Source organism: Sabethes cyaneus, chromosome 3, assembly GCF_943734655.1.
Source record: "Sabethes cyaneus chromosome 3, idSabCyanKW18_F2, whole genome shotgun sequence".
NCBI lineage: Eukaryota > Metazoa > Arthropoda > Insecta > Diptera > Culicidae > Sabethes > Sabethes cyaneus.
In genome coordinates, this window is record NC_071355.1 from 165,272,754 (window position 1) to 165,294,510 (window position 21,757).

At 41.2% G+C, this 21,757-nt stretch overlaps 1 protein-coding gene across 1 annotated transcript in view; it reads right to left on the bottom strand.

Moving 5' to 3' along the window:
* The window catches only part of LOC128744112 (protein gustavus), a 50,271-nt gene extending 29,817 nt beyond the window's left edge, over positions 1-20,454 (bottom strand). The window contains exon 1 of the mRNA XM_053840898.1: positions 19,251-20,454. Coding sequence (XP_053696873.1) covers positions 19,251-19,270 — 20 coding nt within the window. The 5' untranslated portion in view covers positions 19,271-20,454. The remainder of the gene's footprint in view (positions 1-19,250) is intronic.
* Positions 20,455-21,757: the final 1,303 nt, after the last annotated feature.

Below are 21,757 nucleotides of genomic sequence, written 5' to 3' on the forward strand. Positions count from 1 at the left end.
GTGAGTCTCACACACAGCGCAAAGCGAGTCAATCGACGCTTGGGGTTTTCTAGGAAAACCAGAGAAAATACACTGTCACATTCCGAAATGGGAAACGAAACGGAAATGGATTTCTCCCACCGTTAAATTAGTCAGATTGGAAGCTATTTTTGGCCGATTTTCAACTCAAGCTGATTCAGTGCGCGTGGCAATTATAGCTGGTGCTGGCGGGTTTCTGATCAGAACTCAACCAAAGCGGCGAATGTCATTGACTCTCGTCGTTAGCGGGCGCGACTAGGTTTCCGGATGTTTTGAAACCATATGGAGATTAGAAATTCTCGGATCGGATCGGTCAAAGGTATAAAACCAGTTTATGCGAAGACTAGCAACAATTTCCTATTCCAACGGAGATCATCATATACTCAAGGGAGGCGGAATTTTTCAAGAATCTCTCGTATAGTCACGTCATCCTCATTTGAATAAGTTAATTGGATACAAACGGCATGCGAAAAACAAAAATCAGGTGGTGCCAAAACGTGTCCATGAAAGTGCCTCTAAAATGTTAAAAAACCACTCAAAAAATAATCGAATTTGTAACTCGATTTTAACCGGTTCGTTAAAAATCGATGAATTATGTTGAATTTGAACAAATTTCAATTATGTGTCTTATATGTCAGTACGATTATTTTATAATTTGAATGTAAGATTCTGCTGCAACATTTAGTGAACGCACTTTTATATTAGTCTTGTTGTCTTGTTGAAAATTCTCTAAATAATTGAACTAGACGTATAGCAAATGATCACACACGTTAAAATGCATATATCCTTCAAGCGGTTGTCCTTGCAGCGGTTAGCTGACCACACCACCACTGTGGCATGGGGAGGGGTGTTCCATTCCAGCTGTTTTCTAGTCATTCTACTCTGTCAGCTGCTGTGACCTGCAAGCCTGGCTGATTCCTGAACCGTCGAATGGAGCGCACTAGCATTGTTCTTAATCATTAGCGCGAAATTAGCAGTCCATATCGCCGGCAAGGTAGTCCTCTAGCGCTGAACGCGGGACAGGCTGGGTCGGTCGGGTCGATTTAGCCAACGGGGCAGAACTGTAGCGAGAGCGATACGCACACCCGCGCCCGGGCCCGAGCTCGGTCGGGTATGAATTTCACAATTGAACAAAAGTTTCCAATGAATAATTTGAGATAATGTGTGATTATCATATTTTCAGGCGTACCAAACTAGAAAATATAGCAAATAGGTAACCCGCAGATCCCCGGCAGCCGATCGTTGACTGAGAGGAGGTACAGTGAAAGCGCGGCAGCAGTTGCAATGTGCGTTACATAGACCTTATTGCTTTCGGTGCCATTTTTGACGGTTTTTGCACTCGCAAGTCACTTGGCTGAGACCGGTACATTTGGCTGCGTTTTATGGATTCTAGGTTTTCCATTTGAGCTCCCGCAGCTGAACCGAACAGCGCATGGTAAGCTGCTACGCATAGATTCTCCCCGGTTGGCAAGTCACATGGACAGACCCAGAGAACTGTGCAGTGTAGCCAACCGACGCCGCCACCGCCGTCGTTCGTAAACTGCGCTTCCGTAACCGGTTTTTCGGATTCGTTCGGTTGGTCGCTCCTTCTGACTCGAAGACCCTGAGAGCAGCAGCTGAAGCGGCTCTCCAAGTTCCGAGGCCACGGCGGAAGGTGGAATTTTGGAGAGCTTCTTTTTCGATGCGATCCAGAGAGCGTCACTGTTCCGTACGGTTTCAGTTCACTAGCATGGAGCGAAATACAAAACTTGAAAATGCAGAAAACAAAAAAAAACTAAACAGCATGGCATCAACAGCCAGCGGTAACCTAGAGTGGATATGTCCAAAACCCAAAACCGGGAGGGAAACCGTAGTCGAGCCGGTTCGACTCGGTTGCCGAGCAAGAGAGTTAGAGAGAGGGATATAGACGGAACAGGCAAAATAGTTTACGTTCGGTGTTCAGTTCACGTTTCACTGAATTGAAAACAATACACATAAATGTGGTGTGCATGCTTCGGATCGATTGATCTCACGAATGGATTTTTATGCTACGACAAGCGTCTGTTGTTTTTCACTGCTCTGGTGGAACAGTTTGCTCTAGTGAGACGGCGATGACGGCAAAGCCGGCGACGGCGACGACCACGGGAGGGCGAAAAATTTTTGCGCTACATATTTGGGATAGCGTAACGCAGCTGCCCCTGGCCGCAGTCTATCAGTCTGTCTAGCTCGGCCCCAAAGCATAATACGGTTACACGCTTGAGCCGTGCGTCGCCGTGCTCAGGATCGTCGACAGACAGCTGATTTGACTGCAAAATTAGTGGTGCTAGTATTGGTATTGATGTTGTTGTTTTTGGCAGGTGTGTGAACTAATTTGGAAAATAATCGACTTTTAACCCTCTAACGGGTAAGACCGTTTATAGACGACCTTCGCTTCTGAAGTTTGAGAGCCACATAAAAAATTCTTTTGAATTTACAATTTGAAAAATATGTTCAGAACAGATTTCTTAACATTATATATTAATATTACAAGATTCTGACCATGCATTGAAGAGTTATCATTTTTCAAAAACAAGAATTCAGAAAAATTGTGGAAAAATTACTGCGTGAATATTCCCTTTTTTAATTTCGAAGAAAAGGAAATCTAGAACCAAAGGATTGGCCAAAATATTTTTGTATCAGTATTTTACATACTTTATTTGACTTCTGTATTGTCTGAATTGGAAAAACCCGATAGGTGAACAAAACCTTCATTCGACAAGTAGTTGGCGCCGCGGTAAAAATGATGATATTTTTATTTCGAGCTGTCAAAACACATAGAAAACTAAAATCATAAGAAGCGAATTTGAATTTTTTTAAAACTGCGCGCTTTGGAATCAATCAAATGTTATGGTTGGGTTAGAAAATAACATATATACTTACTATAATTTTTATTTGCCTGCATTTTATTTAAAACCATTTATAATTTTATTACATAATAAATACTAAACAATAAGGACATTGATTCAACATGCCTTGTATGAAATATTGTTATAATTTTGCTTAAAATCATTGAAATTACCTTAAACAATATATAGAACACTTTCATGAATATATCTGGATCTAAATTTTTCGGTCTGGAACCTATAAACATAACCACACACACCTAAACTAAATCCGGATCTCAATTTACTTGTCCTAAGTACACATTTCATTTGCAACCACCAGTGCGCTAGCTGGTTAATAAGATTTCTAACCCGCTGCAGAAAATTCAATGTTCGCAATATTCATTTTACTGAGATTTAATTGAAAAATGTTTTGATTTGTATATCCGTCCAGCGAAAATTTGTAACTGATCATCATTTTCCTAGTTCAGACAGCCAAATGTAGGAGTCGCATGGGCTTCATTAGTTTTGCGTTTATTCGCCTATGTAAGCCGTTAGACCGGAAAACCCAAAAAAAGGGAAATTGGACTTTTTCAGTCCATTCAGTCCATAGATATCGTGCTCACCGCCTCATTTTAGAAATGTTCCAGGAACTAACACTAGCAGCTATTAAAATTCCTATTTTTGCAAATGAAATATTTAAAAATGTAGTTGAAAGCTACCGTTATATGTACAAGAAATTTTACTTAAATCAGTCATAAGATTTTCTTCAGAAAAATGCTAGAAAATCGACTGAATTAGGTCTCTCCTAAGAGGAAAAACAATTTTTTCACCTTGCAAATGGTGCCTTGTAAGTAACAAACGACTGTACAGTTTTGTCGTCCCGGTTAGTAAACGTGCTGCTCGAAGCAAAGATGCTGATTAAATTAGTAAATTAAATTAAACTTCTCGACGGTTTGGTTGCAATAGACGGAGGAACCGAAGAAGTACACCCAACAAACATTTCTGTTGATTAGTAGCTTATTCAACAGTTGTATAGCTAATTACCGGCTTACAAGTGCTTGATAAATTGTTATATGACAAACATGTTTGCAGGGAAATTTGTCTAAAAATAACTCAACTCGCAAGTGTTGGTAGAGATTGAAGTACGTCGCACGCTTAATAAGGGCGTTGTGTAGTCTCCTTTTTATCCGATCCGTTGTTCAAAGGTTCACCAATACCGGCGATCCACAGGACCCAGGAGAAGTGAGTTCAAATTCGGTTATAATTGGCTAATAGCTTGTTGCGATATCCTTCAATGACCTTCCTTTACCTAATTTTCCGCTCTTTCCCCTTCACGCCTTGTCCCGTTCTTTTTGGACACTGTCAATGCCTTTGTTTCATTACCGTCTACTGTCTCTTACGTCCGTTCTTAACTTACTTCTTATAATAATAATCAAAAAATTATTTTAAGCTTGTAAAAAGGTTATTGTTATTTTTCACGATAAAAGGATGCTTAGATTTGTTTGAGTGTGTGATTACCATTAATGAATCATTGAAAATAATAATTAGTTTTGATGTTGAAAATACCTTACTTCTGGCGCTAGTGCACATTAAATCTTCCATATACACTAGCGACAAAACGAAGTGGTTGTCACTCCAAATCCAGCTATCTTCATTGTTCTATTATCAAAGTCAAGGGGTTTCCAACAGCAATGATTACTACGTACCTTTGAAAAAAGTTACTTTTGATTACTTTACTGATTACCTCTGATTACCAGTAATCAATCTCTTGTGATTACTATAAATTAATCATGATTACCAATGATTACTTAAGATTATCATTGATTACTCTACTGCTTACCAATGATTACCTAATTAATTCGTACATGATTACAAAAGTAATCTCTGATTACTACGCACTTATATGCCTTACTGGAAACCCCTTGATCAAAGTAATCAGTCGTAATCATTGGTAATTTGTTTTACGATGCGTTGTAATCACTGCTGTTGGAAACCCCTTGGAATTACCGTTAGACAAGGCGTTATGTTTTATTTGGCTAAAAAGTGTCAAATTGTGAGTTTTATTTTTTAATTTATTTTGGAAGCATTTTAGGCTTTTAAATAAAAAGTAAACTAAAAAACCTATATCAATAATTTTGCTGTTTAGCAACTATACCTAAGTGTTTAAATCTATAATTTGTAAGTGACAACAGTAGTGTAAATTGTTATCAAATCGTTTAGTTTGATTCCTGCTAGCACAAAAGGTAAAATTTTGATTGTTTAGTTTGACTGATATTTGAATACCTATGTTTAGAAAAACATTCGTGCCTAAAATTGTAAATCACAAGATTAGGTAATGAATCAAATTCAAGAAATAAGAAAACTATAAGGAACATTGCAATGTTTCTGTATATCAGATTTTTCTGTACCGAAATTTAGTAGGTAAAACAAATTAACTTGCTCAGCACAAAGCACAAGAATTCGACATAAATCTGCAAATAGTATATAATAAATTTTTACAATCTTTGTAGGTATAATAATTTAGAACACTATACTATTTCATACGGTTAACATACGGTGATAACATAAATCTAATTGATAACACAATTTTGTGAAATTCCGGATCAAATAATAAAAATATGACCATAAATTTACCAAAATGAAATGTAAAACTTATTCCAACAACAGAAAATTGCTTCACTTTGAACGCGCTTCATAATAGAAACGCTTGCAATCAACATGTACCTAATCATATGAAATGCTCAATAGGATTGGTTTTCTTCTGTAAAAATGCTTGAAGAACTGCGACTGGACCCAGTGTGTAAGCTTGCATAAAGCACGTCGCCAAATTGACCAAACCTTTAGTCAAACAGAATGATTAAAAGTCTCCGCCAATGGCAGGATAGCAGAGGGTCATCACCGCTCGCTGCGCCCCGGCGGGGCTGCAGCCGGTCAACTGCATGTTGCTAAATTGCAGCTGCAATGGTCCGCATCAATGATCCCCGCTGCTGGTGGTAATGACGGTTACAGACTTTCGGAATTATTCGCAGTCGTTGAGCGCACAGGGTTGAGCACATCAGCCAGCCATAGCCGGAGCGCGCCAACCGACCGACGGACTATTAGCGAAAATTCCGAAAAGCGGTAAAATTTGTAAAATCATTGATTCCATTCATCGGTCCAGTGATGCGCGTACTTTTTCCGCGCTTTCTTGAGCCTAGAGATGACGGCACGCCCGGCGAAGGGTGGCTGCTCAGAGCAATCGAATTTCCATTCGGCTGGATCATGTTTTGGCGTTCAAGCAGGCGAGAGTTGGAAAATTTTCGCCTTCTGCCCAGCCTGCCAACTTGCTTGCCGTATTAAATATTTTATATTTTTCGCGCTCGATCGATAGACAAAGAAATTTATTTTGAAGTTGTGTACCTTTTCATATGCGGAGTTGAGCAGCTCGCTCAACTGTGAGTTTTCGCTGACTAGGTACGAATTTACCCAAGTGTTGAACCACACTCGACCGACTTGCTGTGAAGAGCTCTGGATTCTATCCCGCTGTTTGCAGCAAACAAGTCGATTTGCGTCGATGCGTTCGAATAGCTCCGTACGAATTACACGGTACCAAATTTTGAACGCTTTTCCGATCCCTTCTTTGTCAGTTTTTTTTGGTTTTTCCGCAGACGTCGTCGTGCTAAATGAACTCGGTTGGTGCAAATTTGACCGATAACTGCCGCTCGTACCAACCACGTTGAAGTACCAACTAATCGTTCTTAGCCAGAATTGCGGTTTCATTAACGTGGTTGGGTCTGTGTGAGTGCGGGGATATCGAGCGTTTCGACCCCGAAGAATTACTTTACAAAACCATGGACGTGGATCCAAGTGGAACCAAGCGATAACGGTCGAGGAAAATGCGTCAAAGGATCAAATTCAGAGGAAAGTAACGTGCTGTCTGTCTGTCCGGTTGCATGAGTTTTCAGCAGAGGGAAACGATCTGTAACAAACTATTTCATTACGATTTCCTATGATCAGAATAAAAGTAACCAATAATACGCACTTTTGTGCACACCCAGTTTATCAACATAAACATCTCGAAACAGCGTGTTACCGGCGATTGTAAATTCAAACGCTTCTTAGATAACCAGGTGAAACAAACTGCCTATCAATGTGTCTTTAGAAACCATCTCCTCACCAATGACAAACAGCGGGAACGGGCTGAGATCAGAACGTTCAGCTGTGAAATTTGAAATTCAAATTCCGCAAAGCAATTTGCTAGGAACAAACTCGCCTCAGTTCACGGGCTGGGGCTTAAACCAGAATAAGAACCGAGCGTATTGTCCGCAGAGTCGTACAGATGGAGATAGGTACAAACGAAAATATGCGCGCACAGACCGCCGCCGCCGTCGACAGACAGCAGCGATGGCTTATGTTAATGCATACCAATAGGACGGGGACGTGCTGGTCACATAGCACTAAGTCCGGGGGCAGGCTTACGTTGATACCCGACTCGTCGTACGCCTTTTGAAATTCAATTATCCAATGACACGCAGCTTGGAGAGACGTTGAGAGATATGCAAGGCATTACGAATGGCTGACGAGGTGGTGTAGTGCAACAAAACCTTGAAATTGTGCGGCTCATTTGGACTACCATGCGACACATCAGTGGATGAACCAATATTGATCCAGCGGTTTACAGCGGAAATGCGTTTTATTAAAGAAGGGAAATAATCGCACCATTTACCCTACAACCAATGCGTACAATATGCTGGTCTTCACTTGTGGCTCAGCATCGGACGACCCTTTCAATCTTGATTTATTCACCGGGGTGTTTGCCGGCAGCGGTAATAATGAAAACTGACTGACTACTGCCTGCCGAGAATGTCCGACTTTACCAACTTTAATATTTCGGGCTCCCTTTGCTTCGAAACGGACAAGGCTGTCTAGAGGGTATAGCGACAGCTGCTGCCCACAGTTACAGCGTATGGTTTGAGCAGACCTCCCTTTTCAGAAATATGAATTTGATTCGATTTATGACTGCCGCTAAATGTTTTGACTCGACACTTCTGCTCTGTCGTTTTATGTACTTATTTAAAAGCAAAAACATTCCACTATCTGAGGCCACCAGGTGCACGTGTGCGTTCCGTTATTTGTTGAGTCAATCAATCGATTCAATTGGTTGATCCGTGCAGTGTTTCAAGTCGGGCCAGAGAGACGCCTTCATGCACAGCCTAGACACTTCGGCGACCCACTTATGTAACTCGCGTCGGGAAACAGTACTTGAGTGAATAATTTATCCATTTGTGATGACGCTTCGTCAGAAGTGCACACTAAATGGTGACGACCCACGCGACGATCGTCGATGCGGTCGGACGGGTCGAGAATTAGCGGAAGAAAGTACTTGTGTAAGTCTCGTACGATGCAGGCAATGCGGAACGAGCCGTGTATATATCTTTCCAGCTCGGCAGGAGAACACACTCCGTAAAACGAATTCTAAATTTAATCAATTTGAACCGGCTTCTACTGAGCTGGCGACGCCAGCAGACCCCAAGTGACACTGTTCCATTTCATTTTGTAGAACTTTTACCATCAGGGTATTGCCTTCTTTCAAATAAGGCATGGTAAAGTATCGGGTTCAAGAAACTGTGTCCTTCAAAATTTCCTCTCCGAGTTCGAAAAATAGCACCTTCCAAAAACGAAGACGCGTTGATCATTTAATGTCCGCACTGAGCGGTTTCCTTTTATTTTGGAGAGGGGAAGGGGTGATAGTCATCATCGCCAACGCGCGCGGTTTGCGTGATTAGCACATCAACGCCGTTCGACGTCCGACGATGAGACCGAATGAGGTAACCCAACGTCAGCCAAAAGTTCTGACTTGATTGCTAACTCAGCCAATCAACTCGAACACGGAAGCGGAGTCCGGTGCGTGTCGTCTGCGGCCAGCCAGCGGCCGTAATTCGGGCGCGACTTGTCGGGTTGTGGTTGCAGTCATCCAGCAACTGGTTGGCTAGGGTTTTGACCTAGGAACTTAATGTAAGCAACAAAAAAGATTTTTTTTCGATTTCTATAATATTTTTTGTTTATTATTTCTCTATTCCAAACCTGATCTTTGGCTAAATTTATTGTTGCATTCTAGTGAACTTACCAAGCCCAAGTTCGGTCAAACTAAAAGCTGACGTTATTTGTTTGTATCTTTTCTTATTTTTGGTCATTTCGCGATACACATTTACCAATTAGCACTTTTTGTACATCATCGTGAGATGCGGGCTATCGGACTAATAGCAAAGATATTTCGATATTGCTGCGCAATATATTTTGGTAACCGGAAAGCCCAATAAGTACATTATTATTTAGAAGATAAGAATGAATCGCAAAATTTAACATTGTAATATTTAAAAATAGAAAATCAAGCCGTAAAATCGAAAGACAGCAGAAAACTGCTCGAAAGCTGTTTACAGTAGTAACCAGCAACTAGAAGGAATATGAAAGGAACATGTTTTGATTGTCCTATTAGATATAACCGGTCACTGCACTGAAGCTCTCATTTAAAATACAAACAGTCAATTGTGATGATTGTCAAATCAAAAGATATTGGACAACATATAACATTAAATCAAGTAAAAAGTATTTTAGAGCCAACTAAACAGAACGACAACAATAAGACTGACATTTGCTGGGCGCCGAGCTGAAGTTGTTTATTTTGAAGCTAAGAAAAGACTGGATCCGTGTGCCTTGAATTTGATATTATAATTTTTATTATTTGAACAGCAAACAGTTTCGGCGGAAACCACAGCTAATGTCAGAAGATATTAATGTGTGTTTAGGTATGGCTTGATTTACTCCATCGACAAATAACATCTCTGGAACGGTAGAAATGCCAAAAGTTTCAGCACAGAAATCTACTGCTTTTCGGTCGATTGCGTGAGTATTAAACAGAGTGACCAATTCTGCATTAAATTCAAACCTATCAATAGGAGGAGAATTGAATGAAAGACGAGAAGAAGGTTTTAAAGGATATTAACAATGGTTTGCTTGAACGTTTTATTTTATACAGATGAGGCATTAGAGCTTATCTTATCAGCACACAGCTTATAAAATTTGCCGGAAGCAAGGAATACGCGTACCCTTCGAGAAATTGGGCCGCGCATTTTTAAAAATACTTCATTGTTTTATGTCGCCGTTGCTAGTTCTATATCCTTACCAACTTTTTTTTTACTTTTGACTTGCGATTATTCGACCGCGACTTGAACCTCCGGGTCTAGGCAGGTTCAACGAATTGTGCAAGACCACCGTGATCTGTGACCCAATATTAGTTGACTTGGTTACGATAATTTAATTTTTAACTTGATTGAATACATTCCCAGACATGTTTTTATGTGCATGTCGGTGACTTTAAAGCATTTAGAGCTACTTGAATTTCGGACATGATGCAAGCATTTGAATGTATTTAATTTCTACGGAAGCATACTGTAGAACATACATACATACTGTATGAGTAATTTATAGCATTTTAATCTATTGATTTTTTGTCCCTTTTCAGGTATGTTCCGTGCTCCGAGAGATACTTTAACTGCATGATCAACTGTTTGTGCGCCACTTCGTTCTCCGTTTGTGGACACGAGTTTGTCGAGTAACTCGACTGAGTTGACCGCTGAAAAGCTAGTGACAACTGTCAGTAAGTGACGCCGAGCTTTGTTTTGGTCTTGCATTAAGCCGTAGGGCTGTCCGTTTTCTCCCATACTCGACAGTCGATAGGGTCTGAGTCGAGTCGAGTTGCTCGACGTGACGTACATAATATGGCTCTATATTATAGGTTTATAGAATGAGAAACTACACTCAAATCTGTATAGCAAGATAGTGTACGGGGGATACGTTTGGATAAAAGGATGTAAAAACATCCAAAAACGATTCAAAAATCGTAAAAATACGTGTAAAGGGACTTGATTGTACTTATGAACTGGTTGGAAGGCATTAAATGCTCCATTTTCAAAAAGGACCGTCGTCCCGAGTGTAGCATTTATTGAGGCATTACCTCCTCAATTCTGCACACAAAATTTTCCTCCTCATTCTGTTTCATAGATTGAGGCCGTTTGAGAATTTAACTTGCAGATTCACCCTTTGTTCAAGGCGGTGTACGATTCCGTTAAACGAAATTAGCTATACCCTTAATGGTTCGAAATCCAGCGTCAGAATAGTGGGAGTGGGACATCCGACTCATTTGTGACGTTAGATGATTTGAAGAAAGGTGACAGACTTTCGAATTTGTTCAACATTGCATTGGAAGGTACTATTCGAAGGGCAGGCGTGCAGAAAAGCGGTACCATCGTCACGATATCTTACAAGCTCCTAGGGTCTTATCTCACGATATCGTCGATATCATCGATATTACCCGTGGAGCTGTGAAATGGGCGTAAATAGGAGGAAGCTTCCAGGATAGGTCCAAAAATTCTAGTAAAAGTATATGGTGGTTGGGGCGTAGTAGACCTTCAGGTGTTGAAACTGCTTTAGTGTTAGATAAAGACACTTTTAAAGTGGTCGACGAATTTTTTTTTATCTTGGTTCGTTAGTGACGCAGAGACTCCGTCAGATGAGCGCTGCTGACGAGGATGCCAGAACAGCTTGTGTTAGTGGCGATTGGAGAGCGGCAGCCCATCCGACAAACGTAGAGACAATGGTAATCCTGTTTACATAAGAGATAGTCCAGAGCAGATAACGAAAACAAAAAATCTGACTCTCTTCATCCCCCACTACTATCCGCCACCCGAAGTACGCCCCCTTAGGCTAATCCACCAAGCTCAGGGAATTCTGTGCCCTTCGATTTAAATATAAATTTTTAATTGCTTTTTGCAGCAAAGAGGCTGCATATCAGTGATAACGTGGCGAAATTTATCTGTCCTGTGAAAGCGTCAATTGTCTGCGATTTATCGGCTTAGATAAGAGACTCTACAAAGCCCAATAAAAATGGCCCAGCGGTGCAAAGTCGCATGCTTTTGGAGATTAATTTACCGTTCCATTACGCAAAATCATCTTTTCATCGTACCTTTTAATAAGTCAATTACGAGATGCGGCGCTGTGGCATGTTGCACTGTCTTGTTGAAATCATCGATCATCCACGTTTTGAGCATAATATTGCGGTACAATAAATTTGGTGGCTTATGGCCCTGCAGTGGCCATTAAATTTAAAATTGAAATTTTATCGCTTAGTTGTTATTTGCAGTAGCTTATTAAGCGTCTCTGATAGTTTAAAAATAATACTCTCGAACAGCTTTTGTTCAGTGTCCTTAAACAGATTCGAATAACTTCTGTTGCTAAGGGTGTATCATTTAGCTGTAAACTACTTTATTATTCTTATCGACAGGCCTTTAGGAGAACGTTGTACTCCAAATGTCAACACACAAAGGTCTGGGATTCAAGGCGGAAAAAAGATTTGTACCTACATTTTGTATAACTTTCGCATGATAAATCAGAACAACGCAGATACTTCAGTTAGCTGTAACGACTATAATTAGTGCGCCCAACTGAATAAATTATACTGAATCATTCAACATTCAGCCTACTTTAATTCGCACAACAAAATGTCTAAAAACCATTTCTAGCCGAAATGCTATCGGTACAATGAGGTCTACTTCCTCTGTGTGAGAATGCATTTGTACTATCAACTCAACTGTCAATAACTGCGTCCTAAGCAAACAGCTAGAATTTCTACCCGGCAAACAGATAACAGCATGTTATCTCTCAGTTTCGTTTTCGCTATCTCGTTTTCTACACGACTTCCGCGATCGAACAAGATGCTTCTTACACTGACTTACTCACTAACACGGTTCAACGCTTATCTGCTGTTTGGAGCGTCAACTTTCGAATCATTCCAATGACACCGTTGTCAATAATAATTTGTTGATGCACGTCAGCAATCAAAGCTAACCTGTGGGACTTCTTTCTTGTTCCAGTGATCGTTGAAGACAAATTACGTAACCGATCGACTATCGTCTAATCATTAACGCAGCCGTAACCATTTATTTCCTAGTGTTCCCACGCAGCCAGTACGAACAATCGCCGCAATTGTTGTTCAGCGTTACTGCTGATTTGGCTCCCCACTTCCAGAGGTGCGCTCAGTCAATAGTCAAACAATCTTCACCGTTGTTGTTGACTTACCGTGTGTATCGTTTAATCGTCGTCATCGTCGCTGTCGACAATGTTGTGGTTTTTCTTTTATAAATAATTAATATGACATTCCACCCTTTTGCAGTTTTACAACAGGGAAACAAAAGAGGTACACCTCCCCCCCTTCCGCCTAGACATGGCTGCATTTGTTTTGTTCGCTAATGTCTAAGATGCTTAGGGCTGGTTAGTGGCAATCACGGCTCGAACCATACGGCTAATTAGCGTATCGCACCGCCACCGCAGGTGGAAAATCGCAGACAGTGTGTTAAAATCTGAAACGCATTCTACTAAAGCGCTTCTCGTTTTGTTAGCATTTAACTTAATGATGTATTTTTGCTTTGAATGGCAGTATGGGACAGTGAACCCCGAAAAATTCAAGTCAGATGGAGATTTGTGATCTAGTTTAATTAATATCAACGCAATCCAACACATGGTAGCATTGTTTTCATAAACAAAACTGTTAAAATAGTAAAAACATGAAAACATTTAAAATGATACTGTAATTTTAAAAAATTAACCGCCCATGTCCCACTGTGTCTGCTTGCAGTAACTGTAGCCTACCGGCCAAGGTGGGCAGCAGACCTCGGGAAAGCAACAGAGCAACAACACCGCCATGCCACTTTGTTGACTATTCACAGACTAGCCACTAAACCAAGTCAAGGAAAATGGCATAAAAATATATGTAGATGTATTAAAATGGTACGAACGGCATTCGACGGACGGTTTATGCTCGCAGCGCAGCAAAAGTTGGTTGCCTTTTTCCTCTTGGGAAGGAAACCGAGCTTTTATATTTAGATCGCGCATGCATGTAGTGTGACCATCTTTTTACCTGTTCGACAGCGACTAAATTTTGACGACAGCTGCTCGAGGGTCGGCCGGTCGCTTAGCGTGGATGGCAAGCAAGGACGGAGCGAAAATTAAGGTAAATCCATCCTTTTGCAGGTATCGTCAAGTCATAAATCTCCTAGGGGTCTATCGTTAATGCAATACGCAGCCGAGCGATAGCTTATTTACGAGTACTATTGGGACTGGTTTAGGGGTTTTTCCTTCGCAGACGCAAGTAATGCTCACCTGCGAAGGTCTCTGTGACCAATTGTTTGTATACTTTGTGCTTATTCATCACAACGGTAGTTGACATGGGGTCATTTATCATAGAAAATGTGGTAAGGATTGATCGCTACCAAGCGTGAATATCGTGTTCAACCAAAGGCTAAACAAATTCCTATCATTTATCTGTCAGATCTGATCGGTTATCGCGCAAAGCAATCGGTAGACATTACTGGATTGACGTTTTCGCATCTAGAGAGCCCGCGTGGAAGTTCGATTAGGCAATTGGTTTTTTTTTTCGAACTGTCGACGGCACTCGACCATGCGTCTGTCACAGCCTCGATAAATTTACACGTCGAAACGTGTAAACGCAACCGAAAACCGCACTGCTCGTAAAAACTTGGACGCAACGCGCGCACTGCCGTTCGGCGTCATTCAATGGCACTTGGACAAAATACTAAACTGCCTGCACTTTAATACACCAGCCCGTAGCGACCCGGGTGTTGCTACTGAGTAGCCGTTTTTATTGTACGATATTAAAATATTTCAATTACCGTACTGGCAAACAGTTACACAGCCGTTCACAACCGGCAAGTTACTGATTGCTAAAAGTCTTTTCAGAAACGCACGCACGACTCTCCGGCTCGGTGTACCTCCCTTGACACTGTATTTTTCATTAGCACGAGAGGCGGTATAAAAACTTGTCCTGTTCTGAGTGCCATGAAGGCGCACAAACAGAACGTACTAACCAGCATTTAGCAAAACCCTCGACGTGTAAATATGACAGCTGTTGTGCGCGCTTTGGTCTCCTGACGAACGAAATTAGGGTAGCGTTCCCAAACGTTCGATTGTGCCAGTACACACATATGGTCTCAACCCAATAGACCCTCGTGCATACGAGTTGCTGCGACGCAGATTTCCTCTCATCCGTCGTCGTCGTCGTCGAAAACAACTACAGCAGACGACGACGACAACCGACGACTACAGTGTGCCAGTGATGAAAAACAGCAACTCTCCGGGCCATAAACCGGTCGTTGAACCCGTTGCTGCAACTGCAGCAGATTAGCCAATTGATGAATACCCGGGAGAGGGTCTGCGATGGCCGACGCACAAATTAATTCAATTGATTGGCTCGTTGAACGGTTTGTTGCACTTAGTTTGTTACACCATTGAAATGGAAACATTAGCCAATTTCATATTATTTAATAGTAGCGACTAACAATCTAAAACTGTGAACAGCTAAAAGTTTTGTATTGTGTTTCTTTTTTCCAGTTTGAGTTCTCAGACGAAAATGATAACAAAGCTTCCTTTTCTAAATGTTCGCAACTGAATTTTTGATTGCTTAGCTCAGCAGCTCGGCTTAGTTGACTCACAGCAGTTGAAGTATCTAGACAAACAAAAAACACATGTCGAAAAAAAAAAACCAAACGAGAGACAACTTAAAAACCATCTGGGTGGGTTACTTATCGCATTTCGTTAGACGGACGAACGGTTGTCTCTTTCTGACTAAACTGTTGTTGCCCTTGGTAGCAACCTACCCAGCCATGCCAGCCGTAGCTGGCTGAGAAACCGAGTCCTTCCAAGAATTTTGTGAATAATGTGGATTTTCGTTTCGTTTTTGTGAGACGAGACGTGATGATAGCAGAACAAACTCTGCACACGATTTGTCAGGGTTAAAATAGCAATGTTTGAAACTTGTTATTTCGTGATTTTTTCGTGATTTTACTGTTGGTTTTCTGGATTTGAGCAATTGCTTTACATTTTAGATTGCTTATTTGATAATGATCTATCTGTAGAGCAGTTCATCGCTATTCCTGTTCCATAAACATATTATTGTATGTTGACTTTACAAAAAGCGCCTTTTCATTCTTTTCTGGGAGAATATCTCAGAAATATAAATCCTCCTCGAGAGGCTACCCGCCCAGCCATATTTTGATGTGTCCATTTGAGCAGAGCTGATCAGCCAAACCATTTGCCAGTGAACGGAATAAGTAGTAATTGGACAGCGTAATATATCGGCAATATAGCGGCTAGGTTGGGACTTTTCATTTCATTTTTCCACGTGGGTTTAAGCGTATTTGGCAATGTGAAGTCTAGCATAGACTCTAGCATAGAAGTCTAGCTGTAGAATCACTTTATCGCGCATCTGCTTGCATTATGGACCTTTTGGGCGCAAGTACTGGCTCAAACGCATCAATTGAATTCAATACCAGTCCCCAGCGATGATTTCGTTCGCTTTCAACAGTTCATACTAAAGTATCATCTTTACAGCATGGATATTTGGACGATCCGACGCAATCTTTATAATTTTGTTTTCTTTGAGGTGTTGTAATGGATCCCTTTTTTTATCACCCGTCACGATGCAATGAAAAAAACCCTCCTCTTGAGTTGCGGAATTAATTGTTCACATACAGACAACGACGCCCAAAGTTCCTATACTTTAAGACATTGCGAACCCAGGTTTCTGCTTTTGAATCATTCCCAACGCAAGCAATCAATTGGAAATTGCTTGACGGGTAACTTCTAATGCTGAATAAAGCAGATTCCTCTTGCAATTGGCACGGATCCTCACGGTTGAATTGAAAAATTCAGTTTTTTCCAGTTTCTAACCAACAGCAACATTCTATCTCAACTGTTGTTTAATTGTTTTCACGCGAGTATCAGGAGTGTAGCGGGTAAGAGCAAATGTGGAATAAGGTTCACATTAAGGCAGCCGAGCCTCCTAGTTCGAGACTTCGAGGAGCGACACTGCTGTAACAAACCAGTTGTCGCGTGTTTGAATCTCGACTGAGAGCAAATGCAATCAGAGCCAATAGTCCTGTACTCTAACAGCTGGCTGCGAAGTCTGACAAATAAAAATAGAAGGTCAGTGTCTGAAACCGGAATGTAGGTAGCACCCTGGGCTTTGCCTAAGGGCAGCCCATAATAATTAAGCACATGTGTTGAAATTGCAAGTCATACAGACATTGTTAAAACGTTGTATCAATTCATGTTGGGGCTTACAATCAGAAGCAGCAGTCTGTCTTCATTATTTACTTTTCAAAAATGTTTCTTTCGTAAATTTTATAATCATAATAATGCACCTCTCACTGTATAAAATTATTTAAAGCAAATTATTGTACTTCATACAGCTGGAAAATGTCTGAACAAGCGATCTCTGATACATCCAAGGTAGTCCTGGTTCGTTCCAGTTATCATTTAAAAACTTCCACTGTATAAAATTGCTGTATAAAGGTTTTTAAAACCAAACAAGATTCCTTGGGAAATAGCAGCAAAGTGTATATTTTCCTAGGGTTGAAAATTGAAAACGAATAGTATTAGGTGGAATTGATTATGTATTTCACCGAAATAAATAAAACGGATTAAGACTGAAACATTGTTAGGCACAACTAATTCAATCAATTTCAAGAAGTATTCGACCGTGCAGTTCATATATTTGTCTCCCATTTTTATGTTCACAGTAGAATGCGGAAATGCCTTTTGCGGAACGGAGAAAGAATTTCATCGATTCACCCGAAGTAGGTGGCTTACTCGGACAGATCAACCGGAAACGGACAGCGTGCCATTGATTGAACCACTTCGAATGAGTCAGAAAAAAACAACTGTTGAGTCGGCGTTAAATTTATTTTTCGGTTGAAAATAGATACCTTCAACGTTGAGAATATTGGCTCACACTTTTTTGGATATGCACCACTTCAATTTAGAACTTGCTACCTGTTTGCTGACCATCTCAAAAACGATCGTAGTGCAAAACAAAACAACAAGAAGTTGGATCCATTAAAAGTAGCGCAAGCTAGCTCAAATCAACATACGGGGGGGTCGGTCCTCTTAAGCGTCCAGTCGACCTCATCCGTCTGGTGTCCTTCGGGAGGCTCATTCAACCCGTATTGTCGCATTGTGTCGTGTGTTGTTCAAACGGCGAATTTTTTTCGCTCAACACGCGAGTTAACCAAACATAGCCTTCGTTTTCGATGAAAGGAGTAGGACCCCCCTGTCTACATATCATCATCAAATCGCGCGCCATGCGCTTGGATTCGTTCATCGACCATGTGCTTCATCATCATCATCATCATCGTAGTCGCCGCCGTCGTCGTCGTCATCATCGCATCGTCCGCTTTGTCTGGCCGTTTCTTGTTTTATTATTTTTTTTTTGTTTCAGTCTACTCCGCCCGGCCTCCAGCACCGACAGCCGCGAGCCGTAAGTGGAAGATGAACGTGCGATCGTGCGTACGGAAGAAACCCGAAACAAAGGATCAGCTAAGCAGTGAACGATGAGTTGGATCTTATGCTCTAAAGTGGTTCATTTGGATCTCAAGGTTTCATCTTCCACTCGTTACCATCGGATGACGGTAGCGATGAGATAACAAACGGGAAACGTCTGCGAAGCTTACGTAAAACAATTATGTAAGAAGACAACTGGCACGGAGCCCGAAGTCCTTCGAAAAAGTCGATATTTGTCCCGAGAAGATGCAACGATTCTCTAAAATGGCTCCTTCTGACTGTACCAACTTTGAACAGTACGCAATCCTCTGCGGTGACTTCGCTTTTAAGGACGAAAAAATAAAACTTCTGTCAATGAGAACAGTATAAACCTAAAGGAACAAAAACTAGTAAACCGGTAAACGTATCTCACATCTTGGCACGGAAAAGTATCAGTCATTCTGACAGCACTGTTATTACCAGTGAGTATCCTAAAAACATAGTTCCAACCCAACCAACCAGCAGCAGCAGGGCGAGGGATGAATGGCACGGTACCTACGGATACGGATCCGGCCAAGGAAGGACGGGACTAAAAGCAATTGTCATGTTATCATCAACTGGATGAGTGTTGGAAACGGGAGAACCCTCTTCACTTGGAACAGCAAGCAAACGCAAGGGATTCGATTGCTGCTTCTGTTTTACAGCAGTGTAGGTGGATGCTGCCATTTATATGTGTATGTGCGTAGATAGAAGCGACGGCTGCCTTGATATGAGGGTTTACGGAAAAATTGTCCAAGATTTCTATCCTCGATATTTTAGGCCGATTGTTCAAAATGAATTAATCAGGGACTGCCCATTGAGATATGTATGTACATAAAAACAACATCGTTTCTTTTCGCCTACAAACGGAATCGGTTTCGGAGCGGATGTGACCTCGACAATAGAGATGACAGGTACGTTTGGGTTTTATTATGAAAATTAAAAAGAAAAAATCAGGTAACGACTTCCAAAGGCAATTACCTTTTACGTGCTAATTCCATTTAGCTGATTTTTAGCTGTGTGGAGTATCCAATACTAGTTCAGGAGGTTGGTGGTACAGTTGATTGCTTTTCACGTTATCCGAGCCTTTTATTTCTCTCTAATATATCACACTTTGTGGTGTTGGTTCTTTACTTCCGCGGTTGGCGAAATAAATTACGTTAACTTATACGAGAAAAATTATCGAAAAATTTGTACTATTCACTGGCTTTCGTAATTGAGATTTCTACTCTCAAGGAAGGGTATGTAACTGAACAACTTGGTTGCAAAAACTGAAATTATACGCGCGGTGGATGCGAATTTCACGAGCTCATAACGCGCGCCGCACCGATCGGACCCTTCCTTTGTGACTGTTAATCCTATTCATGCTCTCCACGTGCTACACTTTTCGGAATTTTCAACAAAGTCGTGAACCACATTGCCCAATTTTGCATACACTTGGTTACTACGTTCACTATTTTTTCACGATAAATCGGGTAGATTTGTACCCGTGCTCTAAACTGCCTGTCACAAAGTGCTGTTCTCTTCAAAACTTTTCTTCTGTTCACTATTCAAATAAATACTTTCAGTAACATTTGTTTGATTGATTCGTGGTCGCCCGCGTGACAAAAGTCGATTTGCTCCACGTTTCGTAACGAAAACTGCCTTAACCACATTAAACTTTCAGACAAGTGCCTTCTTCCGTTTCCTTCAGGTCGTCCTGTTTGCTTTTCTTGTTTTCTACACGATTTGCTTCGCGTATTTTCTTTTATTTTCTTTTATTCCTTGTTATTAAACACTACGCACGGTGTAATAGTACTACACACTTTTCTGCATACTATTGGGGGCAACCAGCCGGTTTCGATCATCGAACAGGACACACAAACCGTCTACGACCGATAAAGGATGACTCCCGGTGTGCGTTAGTTTGTATTTTGTGTGCGTTTCGCGAACTGCACCAACTATTGTTTTCCTTTTTGCTGCTACTGTTACTGTTGTTTCTTCGCGCAATGACAACGACCCACTGACTGCTGAATGGGGAAGTAGGAAAATCTCACACCATAATCAATTGACGAAAAAAAACAACCACTAGACGACGACTGCGACAAACGACACAGGCTCCTCTCACCCTCTCTCTTTCTGACGCTGAGCACAGGCAGGCACACTGGCAGGCTGGCAGACAGGCAAGCGCAAGTGAAAACACGAACAAACCCTTCGATAGTTGCGACGCGACTAAACCTGGCTTGTACAACCGAGCGCGCTGCTACCCCGACAGGGCGAGAAGCAGCGGGTCGAGCTACCACCACAAGCTACCAAGTGATCGACAAACTACGACAGTCGCAACGCAACTCGCAATCGCAACCTACTGGCGGTGGTGGAAAATCTGAGAGAATGGAAATTCGAGGCAGCCACAGCCAGCAGCCTCTGCTGATGGAGGTGCGCGCTCTCACTGTGTGTGCTTCAGAGTGCGTGCGCGCTCCCCATTTGGCTGCGAGCTTTTGCGTCCGACTGACGATTAAAGGAAAAGGCGGAAAATGAGTAAATCATGCAGTAGGGCGGGTGGATCATATTTGATGGCGCAGGTAGGTTTTTAAGTTATCTATTTTTAGCAATACAAAAATAACTCAGAAGGTTTTCTTAACCTGTAAAAGAATGGTCATGCAACTCAATAATACGTTAGAATTCTCGCGTATATGAAAGTGTAGGTTACCGCAAACACCTGGGCGTTGCAGTGATGAGTCCGCATAAAAAAATGCTTACGTTCAAAATTTCATAAAATTTTAAGACATTTTGATAATAATTTTAAAACATGTCCATTTATCCGTTGTACCTTATATTTGTAATTTATTATGAAGATGATTATTAATGCAAATTGTGTTAGTTCTGATGAAAAATCACATTATAAAACAATTAGAAAGAAGTTTTTCAAATAACCTGCTGCATACCACTACATACCAGCAGCATGGTGACAAGTGCGTGTCATGTTCAAACGCGAAGATCAATAGAAAGCACAAAATTTAAGCAAAATCTTTCTGGCCGATAAGCTTATCGCCTGTCCTGCCAAAAATAATGGAAAAAATAAATGATGAGCACATGAAGTCATCATCTTCAGCAATCCTTCAGCAACAGCACAGTTGTAAGAAAACTAGTAAAGTTTTAGTTCTTTGAAGCAAAAGAAATTTCACTAGCTGCCTCCCTTGAACAAAAAGGAGCATTGGATAACTCATATCATAATTCACTTCACTGATAACGGCTGTGACGAAATGTGGTGTCGCCATCCAATGGATTAACGAAATGTTATCAAAAAGAGAGATATCAAGAAACCCTGGAAACTCAGCTATCAGTGTTAGAGCAGTGCAAGGGTGTCCACAACAAGGTGTAATAGCACTTCTTTCGTTGTCTTTAGTATCAGGCTTCATTCTCGGTTTTTTGCTCAGTAGATACTCATTTGACTGCAGTGCCTCAAATAAACAGAATTCGAAAAGGTAATATGAAAGGCAATTGTAGAT